Source organism: Cervus elaphus, chromosome 25, assembly GCF_910594005.1.
Source record: "Cervus elaphus chromosome 25, mCerEla1.1, whole genome shotgun sequence".
Lineage (NCBI taxonomy): Eukaryota > Metazoa > Chordata > Mammalia > Artiodactyla > Cervidae > Cervus > Cervus elaphus.
In genome coordinates this window covers 8,266,977-8,280,369 of record NC_057839.1, presented here as the reverse complement: position 1 = coordinate 8,280,369, position 13,393 = coordinate 8,266,977, and the positions used below count along the sequence as shown (strand labels likewise).

Genomic DNA, 13,393 nt, shown 5'->3' with positions numbered 1-13,393 from the left:
ACCCACTCCAGTATTTTGCCTGGAGAATCCAATGGACAGAGTAGCCTGGTGGGCTACGGTCCATGGGGTTGTGAAGAGTCGGACAGGGCTGAGCATGCAGGCAGAGAGATTATTCCTAGAGAGGAGAGGCCTCTCTGTGGGCCTTGCTCCACAATGGCCCTAAGGGCAGGCCACACCAGAATCAGACTTGTGCCACTGACTCCCAGTGACGCAGACTGTAAGCTTTCTGTTTCATCTAAACACGTGCAGTGCGCGTGCCGACTGAAGCTGTGCTCGCTCTCCCTTTTTAAATTCTGTGAGTCTTAAAAAACTCGGTAGCACAGCCAGGATTCTTCCAACTAGTGACCCTGCGGGTTTGGAGCCATTGCCCTGGGCCCACCCACCCCTGCCCACCTTGTGCCCACCTTGCCCTGCCTGGTTGTGCTGGAGCTCCTCCTTCCACTCCTGGTAGACACACACACACAATTATGTGTGGTGTTGGAGGTGTTAACTAATGCTGTGGTCATCATGATGCAATATGTGGGTATATCAAGTTAACACACAGTACCTCTTAAGCTTTCATAATGTTATAGTTCAATTATATCTCAATTAAGGTGGGGGTAAAAAGGAAGTCACTTCCTATGGGCAAGGCGGGAGCAAATGCCGTTATGACTGACTGCACATAGATGGTCATAGAGTTTTCAGAGTAGCCCTTACAGTGTTCATCAGACCAAAGCACCCAAGAAGTTGTTCATTCATACATTCATTCATTCACTTGCTCACTGGCCCCTTCTTGGCTCATTCGTTATCTCTCTATCACATTCATTCATTTACCCACACATGCATCCATTTGCTCATTAATTTATTTGCCATGTATGTGGTACCTACATGGAGGCACAGGTTTAGGGCTAGAGCAAAGAGATATGGGAAGGAGTGATATCTGGTCCCTGCTCCCAAGGAGAGCAGGGCCTCACTGGTGAGGGGCAACCATGTGAGGGTAGATAATTACAACCCAAGATTACCAAGATATACTCACTGTCAACCAGAGAGGGGGGCCATTTCCTTATCCCCACCCTCTGCCCTCTGCTTCAGTCATGTCTGACTCTTTTCAACCCCATGGACTGCAGCCCACCAGGTTCCCTGTCCATGGGATTTCCCAGGCAAGAATACTGAAATGGGTTGCCATTTCCTCCTCCAGGGGATCTCCTCCACCCAGGGATCGAACTGGCATCTCTTATGTCTCTTGCATTGGCCCGTAGTGCCACCTGGGAAGCCTCTGCCTCCTGTGGCTCAATAGAATTAAGGGACATCACCAGATAAAATGACAAGAGACTGAGGTTCTGCTGTTCTAATAGGATTTAATAGAATTTAATAGATTTAATAGATAGATGGTTACGATCCTGCCTCATGCCTACCTTGAAAACACGCACAGAGACTGGTGTAAAGCCCTAGGATCTAGCATAGTGCCGGGCTCAGAGGGAATGCCAGGGGAACATTTTTATGTCTCCGAGGCAGAGAGTAATGTGGTGTAGAAGTGTGAGAGCCCTGGATTCTGACTGCCTGGGTTTGGCTCTCAACCACTTACTGGCCCTGGAGCTTTGGGTGAGATATTTAGCCTCTTGGTCACTCACTTTCCTCATCTGTCAAATGGGAACAATAAGAGTCCCCACTTCATGGGTCTGGTGTCAGGAGTCTGTGAACCTTTAGCACAATGTCTGGCACAAAGTAAGCACTTAACACATGGTAGAAATAATTTGCTTAATTTTTAGGGCTTTTTTTTTTTTTTTTTTTTTGCCACTTTATGCGGCTCATGGGATTGTAGCTCCCTGACCAGGGATCAGGCCTTCAGCAGTTAAAGTGTGGAGTCTTAACCACTGGACTGCCAGGAAATTTCAAGAACCATTATTGTTACAGCTTGTTGTATTATGTTGAGCATTTACTGTCAGACATTGTGCTTTATAAACATTACCTTATTTAATCTAGTAAACAACCCTTTAGAGTGTACCTTTTACAAGTGAGGAAACAGGTTCTGAATGAGATGGAAGCATGATTCACTATCAGATAGCTAATATCATTATTGCTATCTTGCAGCCAGTATGATGAGGAGGATATCCATTGTTACTAACATAGGAAGGTGTCTATTACATGAGGAAAAGAGCAAACTACAAAATAATGTTAACAGCATGGTTCCATTCTGTTTATGGAAGAACATCACAAAAGTATTAAAAATGATCCCTGATTAGTGGCATTATGGGTGACTTTATTTTTAATCCTACTTTTATTTACTCTTTGTCTTTAAAAAATTTATTGGGTTATAGTTTATTTACAATGTTGTGTTAGTTTCAGGTATAACAGGTGGCTTTAATTTCCTTTTTTTCCCCTTTTTGCTCTTTTCTGCTTTTCCTCCAGTGGGGCTAGGAGCATGTATTATTTGTGTAATTAAAATCATGTTGTAAGGGTTTAAAATTTTTGCTGAAGAAGATCCCCCTATGGGATTTCCCTGGTGATCCAGTAGCTAAGACTCTGTGCTCCCAACGCAGGAGGCCTGGGTTCCACCTTTGATCAGAGAACTAGACCCCGAATGCTGCACCTAAAGGATTGAAGATCTAGTGTGCTACAGCTGAGACCCACCGCTGCCAAAAAAACAAACCAACCTCAGCTCTAATACAAACTATTTTTTAAAAAAATCAAGTCCCCCAGTGTTCAACTCAGCTTTCCTTTGCAGGCTGTTTAAAAGGGAGAAAAGAGAAACCCAAAAGTGCCCTCACCGCTTTCAATCCCAGCCCCTCTTTTAAGGGGGAAAGTGAAAGTAAAGTCGTGTCCGACTCTCTCTGACCCCATGGACTGTAGCCTACCAGGCTCCTCTGTCCATGGGATTTTCCAGGCAAGAATACTGGAGTGGGTGGCCATTTAGGGGGAGGAGGCAGTTTACTCTTTGGACAGGGATGATTATGGGTAGTAAGGCAGAACCGTACAATTCTTTATGACCCTGGAGGTGTGCGAATCTGGGTCTGAATTCCAGCTTCACCACGTGCTAACTGCGTGACCTAGATGAGTTACTAAGTCTCGGTTCTCCTTTAAGGAGGAGGTAGCTGCCACCTTGTAGGACCGCTGGGAGGATTAAGAAGGGCAGCACTCCTTGCCCAACCACTGGTAGCTATTACTACAAGAGCTGAGATAAAAATTACTCCTTTTGGTCAGAATACAGTGCATGACCTCATCACACAGAACTGACAGAGGACAACTGCTGGGAGGGGCGGGGCAGGGGAGCATCTGGGGTGAATGTTCTCCTCACAGGCCCGTCACACTGGCTTCTGTCTGCAGGAGCGGCTAAGGAACCAGCTTCTTAAGAGGGGATCAGGCTTTCCAGTGGCCTGCCATTTGTTTTGGGCAAGAGCCAAAAACAAGCTTGTGACGTTTAGCTATAAAACCTAACTACACAGCTGCCACTTCTAAGCCCCGCGGCAACAGCCTACTTCTCCCCAAGCTTCCCAGCTCCACTCCGCCCCCAAGCAGCGTGAGCTCAGCATGTGAGCTCAGGTGAGCGCCTCACTGAAGCACATCACCTCTTCTGCAGCTGCATCACCTCCCCAGGAGAATCGATTTCTGCCGGAACCACCACAGCCCCCAACCCATCACCTAGCCCACTCTGGGTTTGTATCATAAGCCCTGATTGAGAAATCCTCTCCCATGAAAACACTATAGTCTGCACTTGGTTAGGTAACCGAAAGAACTGGTTCAGAAATCATAAAAACGATACCAGCCACTTCCCTGGCAGTCCAGTGGTGAAGACTCCATGCTTCCACTGCAAAGGGCAATGGGTTTGATCCCTGGTTGTGGAAATAAGATCCAGCATGCCAAGCAGCTTAAATACACACACACACACACACACAGACACACATTACCTTAAAGGTTTTTCATCAACATAAAATGCATCGGCAGCCAAAACACAGTAGCAACCTAAGTGTCTATTGACAGAAGAATGGAAAAAGATGTGGTACATATACACAATGAAATATTACTCAAAGAATGTAATAATGACATTTGCAGCAACATGTCCACGGATGGACCAGAGACTATCATACTGAGTGAAGTCAGAGAACAAGAAATATCATGATATCCCTTATATGCAGACTCTAAAAAGAAATGATACAAATGAACTTATTTACAAAACAGAAACAGACTCACAGATTTAAAGAATGAATCTGTGGTTACTAGGGGATAGTTGGAGAAGACTCTTGAGAGTCCCTTGGACTGCAAGGAAATCCAACCCATCCATCCTAAAGGAGATCAGTCCTGGGTGTTCATTGGAAGGACTGATGTTGAAGCTGAAACTCCAATACTTTGGCCACCTCATGCGAAGAGCTGACTCATTGGAAAAGACTCTGATGCTGGGAAAGATTGAGGGCAGGAGAAGGGGACGACAGAAGATGAGATGGTTGGATGGCATCACCGACTCAATGGACAAGGGTTTGGGTAAACTCTGGGAGTTGGTGATGGACAGGGAGGCCTGGTGTGCTGTGGTTCATGGGGTCACAAAGAGTCAGACACGACTGAGTGACTGAACTGAACTGAGGGGATAGTTAGGGTGTTTGGGATGACATGTACACACTGCTATATTTAAAATGGACAACCAACAAGGAGTTACTATGTACCACAGGGACTGCTGCTCAACACTGAGGCAGCCTGGATGGGAGGGGAGTCTGGGGGAGAATGGATATGTGTGTATGTATGGCAGAGTCCCTCTGCTGTGCACTGAAACTATCACAAGATTGTTAACTGGCCGTGTGTTAGTTGCTCAGTTGTGTCCAACTCTTCACAACCCCAGGCACTACAGCCCAAGAGGCTCCTTTGTCCTCGGGAATTCCCAGGCAAGAATACTGGAGTGGATTGCCATTTCCTTCTCCAGGGGATCTTCCCAACGCAGGGATCGAACCCAGGTCTCCTGCATTGCAGGCAGATTCTTTACCATCTGAGCCACCAGGGAAGCCCCAATATAAAATAAAAAGCTAAAAACAAAACAAAACAAAAAACATTGGGCCCATCTCTTGACTCTGAGCAAAGCTTTTCATTGAACTTTGCATTTCCTCTGTTGGAGTTCTCCTTTATCTTCCCTTTGTAAACCATGTCCTTACATAAACCAATCCCAGGGTTCCAGGTTTCATTTTCTTTACCATGGAATAAGAATTTACACATTTTCAATGTGGATGCAGAATCCTCAAGGACTGTCCTCCCCCAACCCTTTTCAGTCACCTTCTTCACAATGAATTTGGTGGGGTTTTTTGGCAGGGGGAGAGGGTAATTGTATGACCCCTGCAGTAGGAGCATGGAGTCCTAACACTGGACCCCAAGGGTATTCCCTGAGTTCAGCAGCATTTTGAGGAGGGGGTGGCCACTCACCTTTACCAGGCCTCTCCAAAGTATTCAGCTTAGTTTTCCTAGATCCTTCCATTTTTCGATCATATTTCACTGGTTAGCTGAGGTCCTTAACTGAGGTCCTTAACCTCAAGGCACTGTTGCAGAAATTAAATCTGGTTAACGAAGTCACATCACCACAGCACAAAGAGCAGTGGCACGAACAGGTCTGGGAACACATCTCCGTGTGTGTGCACTGGGTCGTGTCTGCCTCTGCAGCCATGGACTACAGCCCGCCAGGCTCCTCTGTCTGTGCAATTTTTCAGGCAAGAATACTGGAGTGAGTTGCCATTTCCTACTCCAGGGCATCTTCAACCCAGGGATCGAACCTGCATCTCTTGAGACCCCTGCACTGGCAGGGGGATTCTTCACCACTAGTGCCATCTGGGAAGCCCACGCCTCTGACGGCCGGTGGGCATGTACTCCTGATCACGAGCTTCGAGTGTCACAGCAATTCAGATATCACACAGAGTGTTAGAGAGAGAACAGAGAGGGTCAGCGAAGACTTTCCTACAGACGGGTGCGCTCTCACATTACCTCTGGTATGCTAACCCATGTCCGTGCAGACAAGGCTCTGAAGCGCCGGGCAGCGGAAGGGCAAATGTCCATGGAAGTCCCTTTCTTACAGCTGGTGAGGGCTCTCCCTTACTTGATCTGGGAATACCTACGTGGAACAAGTACTGTTTTTGAAAATTTACCACGTATCACTCCCTGCATACATGAGCTTGTTCTGATCCAGTATAATTTATTTGCACAAACTATATTCTGCAATAGTGCCTTGAGGTTAAGGACCTGACCTGGGGCTGTGCAACTGGAAAGTAGGCAGATCAGGTTAACACAGCGCAGTAAATCAAGCTCAAATACCTCAATAAAATAAATTTTTCAAAAAAAGAAGAGGAAAGAAAGTAGCCAATTGCAGACCATTCTGTAGGGATTCAATAAAGGAAGGACTGAATCCAAGGGTTCCTGACTTTCTGATCATGCTCACAGATATTCCCCATATTTCCCAGCTTCTCTCCTCTAGAATGAAATTCCATTCTGACTACGATCCCAGCCTCCAGGCTACCCAACCATAAGCAAGTCAAAAGTAACACACAGCAATATTTCTGAAAATCAGCCTTTTAATCTATTTGAACCCAACGAGTGGGGAAAGAACTAAAACATTTTTTTTCCCTTGAGATTTTGCTTATAAGAATGAGTCAGAGGTGTCTCTTCCATAGGAAACTGACATCCCCTATGTCCTCAAGGATCTTTTTTTAAAATGCATCAACGTGGGATTTCAATTCACGTGCATGCCACACACTTCCCCAGCCTGCCCTGCCCACTCTGTACAGGCACACATATTCACACACCCAAGGGACTCCTTTTGTAACGGGGGAAGAGAATGCAAAAAAAAAAAAAAAAAAAAAAATCCATCTGAGTGGCCACAGATCCCAGAAATAACCAAATACAGTTTACACTTACATCCATCAACTCAAATGCAAAGGGAAGCTTCTCTAATTGGAATCTAGAACCAAAAATCACAAAAGGCAGAGACTTGAACCATCCATAGAGATAATTTTAAAATGCCTTCTACTGGACACTCCCCTTAATTACAAAAGTATGCAAACAATCTTGATATACATGGAAAACAGTGGGCGGCTCTCTCACTGGGACAGAGGGGCATACCTAAAATTCCCTGGGTGGAATTTGTGCCTGGACCATAGCCCCTCCCTTTCAAGACTAAAGGGGAAGGAGAAGGGGGAGCAGGGGGGTGGGGACCCACCCAGGAGCCAGTGAGGAAACAGTGGAGCTGCCCCAGGAACCAGGACTGAGCTGCTCTGTGGCCAGCCAATGGGGAGCTCGGTGGGGCAGGCGGGCCACAGCTGGGTTCAGAGAGGTCCAAGCGCTGTGCGCCCTTGGGAGCCCAAGGTGGACGTGCTAGGATGGGAGATGGGCTGGTCCACTTGGCTTCTCCCACCTAAGGCTTTGGGACCGCTGGCAGCCATCTGGGAGAGGCCAAGACATGATTACTTTAGGGTCGCAGGAAATGATGCTTCCCATCTGGACATCGATGCACAAACCATGTCTAGTCCTCAAAGGATGACTTCCCAGTCACAGCCTGCCCCTCCACCAAGCCATGTTGGGCCACACAGCATGGGGGCTGAGGCACATTGGCAGGGGGTGCAGAGGAACGAGATGAAGAGAGGAAGGCGAAGTCGCCAAGCGCCCAGTGACCAGTGGGCAGACTTGAGTCTACGCAGGCTGCTGCCCTGCCACTGGGCATCTGCTTCTCGGGAGGAAAAGAAAGGCGTGGGAGAGAGGGCCTTGAGGCCTGGGCTCGAGGTCAGGCAGGAAGGGATGGAGCAGAGGCGAGGGCTCCATCTAGGGCGCCACATTTCAGAGGCCTGCCTGGGAAGTACCGTACTTTGTTGAAGGAGCCAGGTGGGAGGTGCCTTTGGGCAGCCTGGTCCAGAATCTGGGGCCCAGTTCTGCAGGCTGCCTGCCCAGGAGAGAACCCAAGTGACCAGTGGGACCAAACAGTGGGGGCTGCGAGATTGTCAAAGCCTGGCCGCGAGCTGGTCAGCACGGATTCTGGGCTTTCCCCCCAACAGGGAGGGGACTGCAGCTCTCGAGTGCGTCCCCGAGCTGTCCTCGCCCTGTCTCTGGTCTTGGGGCTCCTCAGGGAAATAAAGGGGTGCCCCAACTTCAGGCAGTGTAATTTATCTAAAATTAAACTTGGGGAAAAGAGGTAGCGTCGAACCCAGGAGCCACCCCCTCCCTCCCCTCACCCCCACTTTGGGACACAGCCAGATCTTGAGCCAGACAGAGGGCAGGCGGAGACGGGGTGCTGCAGGCAGGGCTGCTGGTCCCCTGGGTCCTTGGCCGTGGGGCCGGGCAGGTCATCAATGCATCTTGCCCAGCTGGATCTTCTTCCAGGCCTCCGAGGCTGTGAAGATACACGAGTCCAGAATGCCGGCCACAGTGAAGGTCCCGCCAATGATGGCACAGATCTGAAAGTGGGGGGAATGGTCAGAGGTCAGTGGGAAAGGGAGCAACAGGCCAGACCTCCCTAAATCACGAGGTGATGAGCTCAGCAAGTACTGACGCTCTGACCCGTCATGACCACCCCATGGTAACCAGCGGAATGTGGAACACACCCAGGGCTCAAACAAAAACAATAATAAAAATAATGGACTTCCCTGGCAGTCCAATGGTTAAGAATCCGCCTTCCTTGCAATGCAGGGGGTTCGATCCCTGGTCAGGGAACTAGATCCCACATGCAGCAACTAAAACCCAGAGCAGCCAAATAAATAATTTTAAAAAACCCTGCTGTCATAAGGGGATGGTCAGGAATGTCACCTGTATGTCTGTACTTCCTCAATTCACAATGTAAGATAAGAACTACAACGAAGCAGACAGCACTTACACAACACCTTTCTGGGTCAGGCATGGCCTGAAATGCTGATGTGTTCCACCTCACTCAATCCCCAGACAACTCTAGGAAGGGAACACTGTTCTTACAACTATTGTGCAGCCATGGAAACTGAGGCACAGGGCCAGTCACTCACCCAATGCCACAGCATTTAGTGGTTGAAAAGTCAAAGTCAAAGTGTTAGTCGCTTGGTCGTGTCCAACTCCTTTTGTAACAACCCCATGGACTGTTGCCCACCAGGCTCCTCTGTCCATGGGATTCTCCAGGCAAGAATACTGGAGTGGGTTGCCATGCCCTCTTCCAGGGGATCTCCCCGACCCAGGGCTTGAACCCCGGTCTCCTGCATTGCAGGCAGATTCTTTACCATCTGAGTCAAACTGGAGTTCAAAACTCTCAACATGGCCCTTGGCTGCTTCCCAGGTATGAAGAGCCCACCTCACCAAATTACTCACTTTGCTTTGAACTTGACAGGACTCCTACTTGTGACACATCAACATAATGCTACATTCTCCTCAAAATGTTCTGGTCTACCTGTGAGTGCTTTCTGGGGCTAGCAAAGAAACCGAAGTGCCTAAAAGATTTGTAAGGAAACTTTAAATGTACTTCTTCCCTAAAGACACACTTAGTTCAGTTCAGTTCAGTCGCTCAGTCATGTCCGACTCTTTGTGACCCCATGAATCACAGCACGCCAGGCCTCCCTGTCCATCACCAAGTCCCAGAGTCTACCCAAACCCATGTCCATCGAGTCGGTGATGCCATCCAGCCATCTCACCCTCTGTCGTCCCCTTCTCCTCCTGCCCTCAATCCCTCCCAGCATCACAGTCTTTTCCAATGAGTCAACTCTTCGCATGAGGTGGCGAAAATATTGGAGTTTCAGCTTCAACATCAGTCCTTCCAATGAACACCCAGGACTGATCTCCTTTAGGAAAGACATACTTAAATCATTCATAAAAAGCAGTGTTACCCATCATGCCGTATGCCCTGGAGGGAGGCACCTCTTCGCTCATGTACCCACGGGGTCCAGAGGGGGAGAGAGTTTGTCCAAGGTCACACAGCAAGGGGATGGCAGCGCGGAGTCTGTCTGCCCACCGAGCTCTCTCTTTTCCCCCCAGGCCACATTTAAGGGGCAGGGAAGTGACCACGGGACTCAGAAGAAGCCGCGCTGGGCTGCCCTGCCGGCCCCTGCCGCTGAGCACCGGAGGAGTCTGGGAGACAGCAGCGCCTCCCTGGGCCCTGCGGTGCCACGTGAACGAGGCCAGGAGACACAGCGGAGGCAAGAGGGAAGAGTGCGTCGCACCAGCATTTATTTTTGAAATTATATTTCCACCAGATGAGCTAAGCGGAGGCCTGTGAGGCCCAGACAGACAGAGCGGGTCTGTATGGATGGGCTGTAAGCAAGCAGCTGGCATTCCAATAATAACAGCCCCAGAAACCGGAGCAGCCCCCCAGGGAGAGAGGAGGACGGGGGCACTGGGGGGATTATTATGAAGTGTTTTCAGCGGGCAAGGCCTCTCCCCGCCCGCCTCAGAGCATGACGCAGGGCCCCTTTTCAAGGAAGATGACGGCAGGGAAGCTGGGTTATTTCGGTAGAGTGGATCAGATGATGGGCAATTTTATACCACAAAAAGCTTTTAGAGCTTGGATCAGAGGATAGGAAAATGTGACTTAAGTGCAATGGAGCAAATAATAAAAAAATAAAAACTAACCCCACACACATATCTATATTCATCTGCACGCTCTGGAGCCTGTGTGTGTGATGATTCACATACACCTGGCACCCAGACTGAGCTCCTTTCACGGGGCTGGCCCAGAGCGGGAGACAACACGTGCACTGAGGCACGGGAGAAAACGCAGAGCTGCGGGGAAACTGAGACCCTGGGAGCTCGGCAGGCTCTGTGGGCATCCACGGACGCTGCAGCCCTGTGTCCCCACCACCCGGTGTCTATTCAGGTGCTGGTCACCAGTCAACTGAGGGGACGGTGGCATCTTCAAGGGGACGGTCCTCAAAAGCTGAAAGAAATCTAGCAGCCTGCCTGATGTGGCCACGGCTCCCCGCTTTCCTAATTCTGCCTTTGGCCTGCCTGAGCACTCCACCTCCTCACATCCACAGGGGGTGACTGGTGTGAGGCGAAGCAGGGGTCGTGAGAAGAGGGTCTTGGGGTGCTCCCAGGCTGAAGGGCTCCCTGGATTTCAACAGATGGTGGCCACAGAAACCCCCAGCGCCAGGGGCCTGCCACGTCTGGACTTGTCCTAGAGGGTGGTCAGTCGTATCCATGACCCTCATCCCCAGGAGGTTTCTATGTCTGAAATGCAAATGCAGCTCTGAGGCTGCACCAGATGGTCTGTCTGCCTTCCAACTTGGGCCCTCCCTTGCTGGTGGCAAGATGACGGCTTCAGCAGACCTGGCTGATGGGGGGAAATGACCAACCACACATTAGCAGTCTGATTCAGCTCTCAAGATAAAGGCCTCATGGAAGGCAGGATGGTGACTTGGCATCTCCCTGACCCGGGAGCGGGGACAGGGCCCAAGCTGAATACAAAGGAAAATGAAGCAAATCATGTCCACAACACTTGATTCCCCTGCCTGCTGCTCTGCAGAGCCAGGAGAACCAGACCTCTGAGTGTGGAGTCGGAGGCGTGAACCTCCTCACTGTACACGGCCAAGATGGGGAGATGAGGACTGAGGAGCCCGCGGCGACATTCCTGATTACGGCAGCAGGAAGAGCTTGGCCTCGAGAAGCCAGGTGGTTCCGTGGCTGTCACATTTTAACTCTGGGCATGAGAGAGCCTTCCCGGGCCCCAGTTTTTTGGTCTGAAAAGTGGACAAACCATTCCTACTTTGCCAGTGATTGTATTGCAGGCAATGCCTCTGGAGTGCCTAGCATGTAGTAGGTGGTCAGTAAATGGGACCTCATCTCAACTTCCAGTTGACTGGAAGGCTCCAACCTTGCGGCTATGATCTGAGATCTTTCTAAGCCTGAGACCCAGTCTAAGAAGAACAACATATAAAATACCACTCACTCCCCAGAGCAGGCCTTTGGGGCTAAATTGCCATTCTCTACCTGGCTCTTTAAGCAGAGGACAGGCAATTTATGGAAGGACAGGGCAGTGAGGGCGTCCCAGGCACTGCAAGCAGGTTCTTAGGAGTCACTCAGGTCCCAAGCCCTCTGAAGGTCCAATCTACAGATGGAGTAGTTGAGGCCCAAACAGGTTTGCAAGAAGCGTATGTCATGAAGGACGCGTAGGGGCAAAGCACTGCAGACCACAGAGGTTGTTTCCAGGCTTGGCCAGGCAAGGGGCGCCCCTTAACTCCCCACGCCCTACCCCAACCCCACGGCTTAAAGCTCGCTGTCCTGAACGCCCAGGCAGAGAAGACAGCAGAAGAGCCGGGGCTGCACGGGCTCAGGACATGTCCATGAGTGCAGGAGGGAGGGAGTGAGAAAGAGCAGAGAAGGAGTGAGGGAATGAATGGACAAACGTCCCAGGAGAGGAGGAGGAGGACCCCAGCCAGGGGACAAGGAGGACTCACACTTCGGGGCGTGGGCCAGGGGCTGGGGGACCAGACTCAGGATGTTGGAGGCCGCCCCCATCGCTCCCTGAGCCTGTTTCCTAACTTTTGCAAACAGGACTGCTGTGGGCTTGCCCGTGTCACACACACACCCTTGACTGCCTGTTCCCTTGGCCTCCTGCATCTCCCACCTTGGAGGCTGGGGAGCAACCTCGGGGGGGGGGGGGGGGGGGGGGGAGGGGGGAGGGGGGCTGCTGAGCTGGGAGCGGCCACCCTGGCCGGCACACGCGAGCCCGCTCCGTTCAGCAGGCCCAGCTCCAGAAACGGGGACGAGGGCAGTTCAGTACAGTGGCCCCAGTGGGTCTGGGAGACGCACGTTCCTTTGCTTCCATCAGAAGCCATCCATAATGCCCCTCTGTTTTCAGGCTGATGCCTCCTCCCTGTGTCTCCCCCAGCTGCCCGCCCTTCCACTGTGGGGAGAATGAAGTCAGCTCGTCTACCTTGAGAAGAAGGGGTGTGTGTGTTCCCTTGACATTTTACTCATGGCTTTTGATGCCTTATAATATGAAGAGGACACGTTCCAACCACACTGGCTGGCGGCCTGAATCCCTCTGTTGTTCCACCAGGCTCCGGAGTCAGCATTCCTGGGGGCAGCTCCCAGCTCTGCGACCCTGGCTGGGAAAGCCAGCGGACCTCCCAGAGCCTCAGTTTCTCTTATCTGTGAATGGGGTCCACTAGGAGGCACTGCCCAGCTGCCTGAGGTTCCACTGGACGTGCCCGGGAACTGTTCATTCACTTTTCTCCTGCAGTCAGCACTGCTTGCAGGGCTCGGGGGAAAGGCACAGTCTGAGGAAATAAATAATGAATCAGAGTCCCATCAGATGCCGGCGGCGGCAGTCAGGCTGGAGCCTCGGATGAGAACACTGGGGCCGTGGCTGACAGAGGTGGGGGCTGTCGCAGAAGGGACGCTGATGACTGGAGCTGGGAGAGGTGGGCGTACAGTCGGGGAGGAGAGGGTCTGGCGATCTGCAGCCATGGGGCCACGCCTGCCGGACCTCCCACCTGCACCCCTTATT

General features: G+C 50.8%; 1 protein-coding gene across 1 annotated transcript in view; it reads right to left on the bottom strand.

Annotated features, from left to right (window-relative positions):
* Positions 1 to 6,497: 6,497 nt before the first annotated feature.
* The window catches only part of ERGIC1 (endoplasmic reticulum-golgi intermediate compartment 1), a 113,525-nt gene continuing 106,629 nt past the window's right edge, over positions 6,498 to 13,393 (bottom strand). Inside the window, exon 10 of the mRNA XM_043887099.1 lies at positions 6,498 to 8,387. Coding sequence (XP_043743034.1) covers positions 8,280 to 8,387 — 108 coding nt within the window. The 3' untranslated portion in view covers positions 6,498 to 8,279. The remainder of the gene's footprint in view (positions 8,388 to 13,393) is intronic.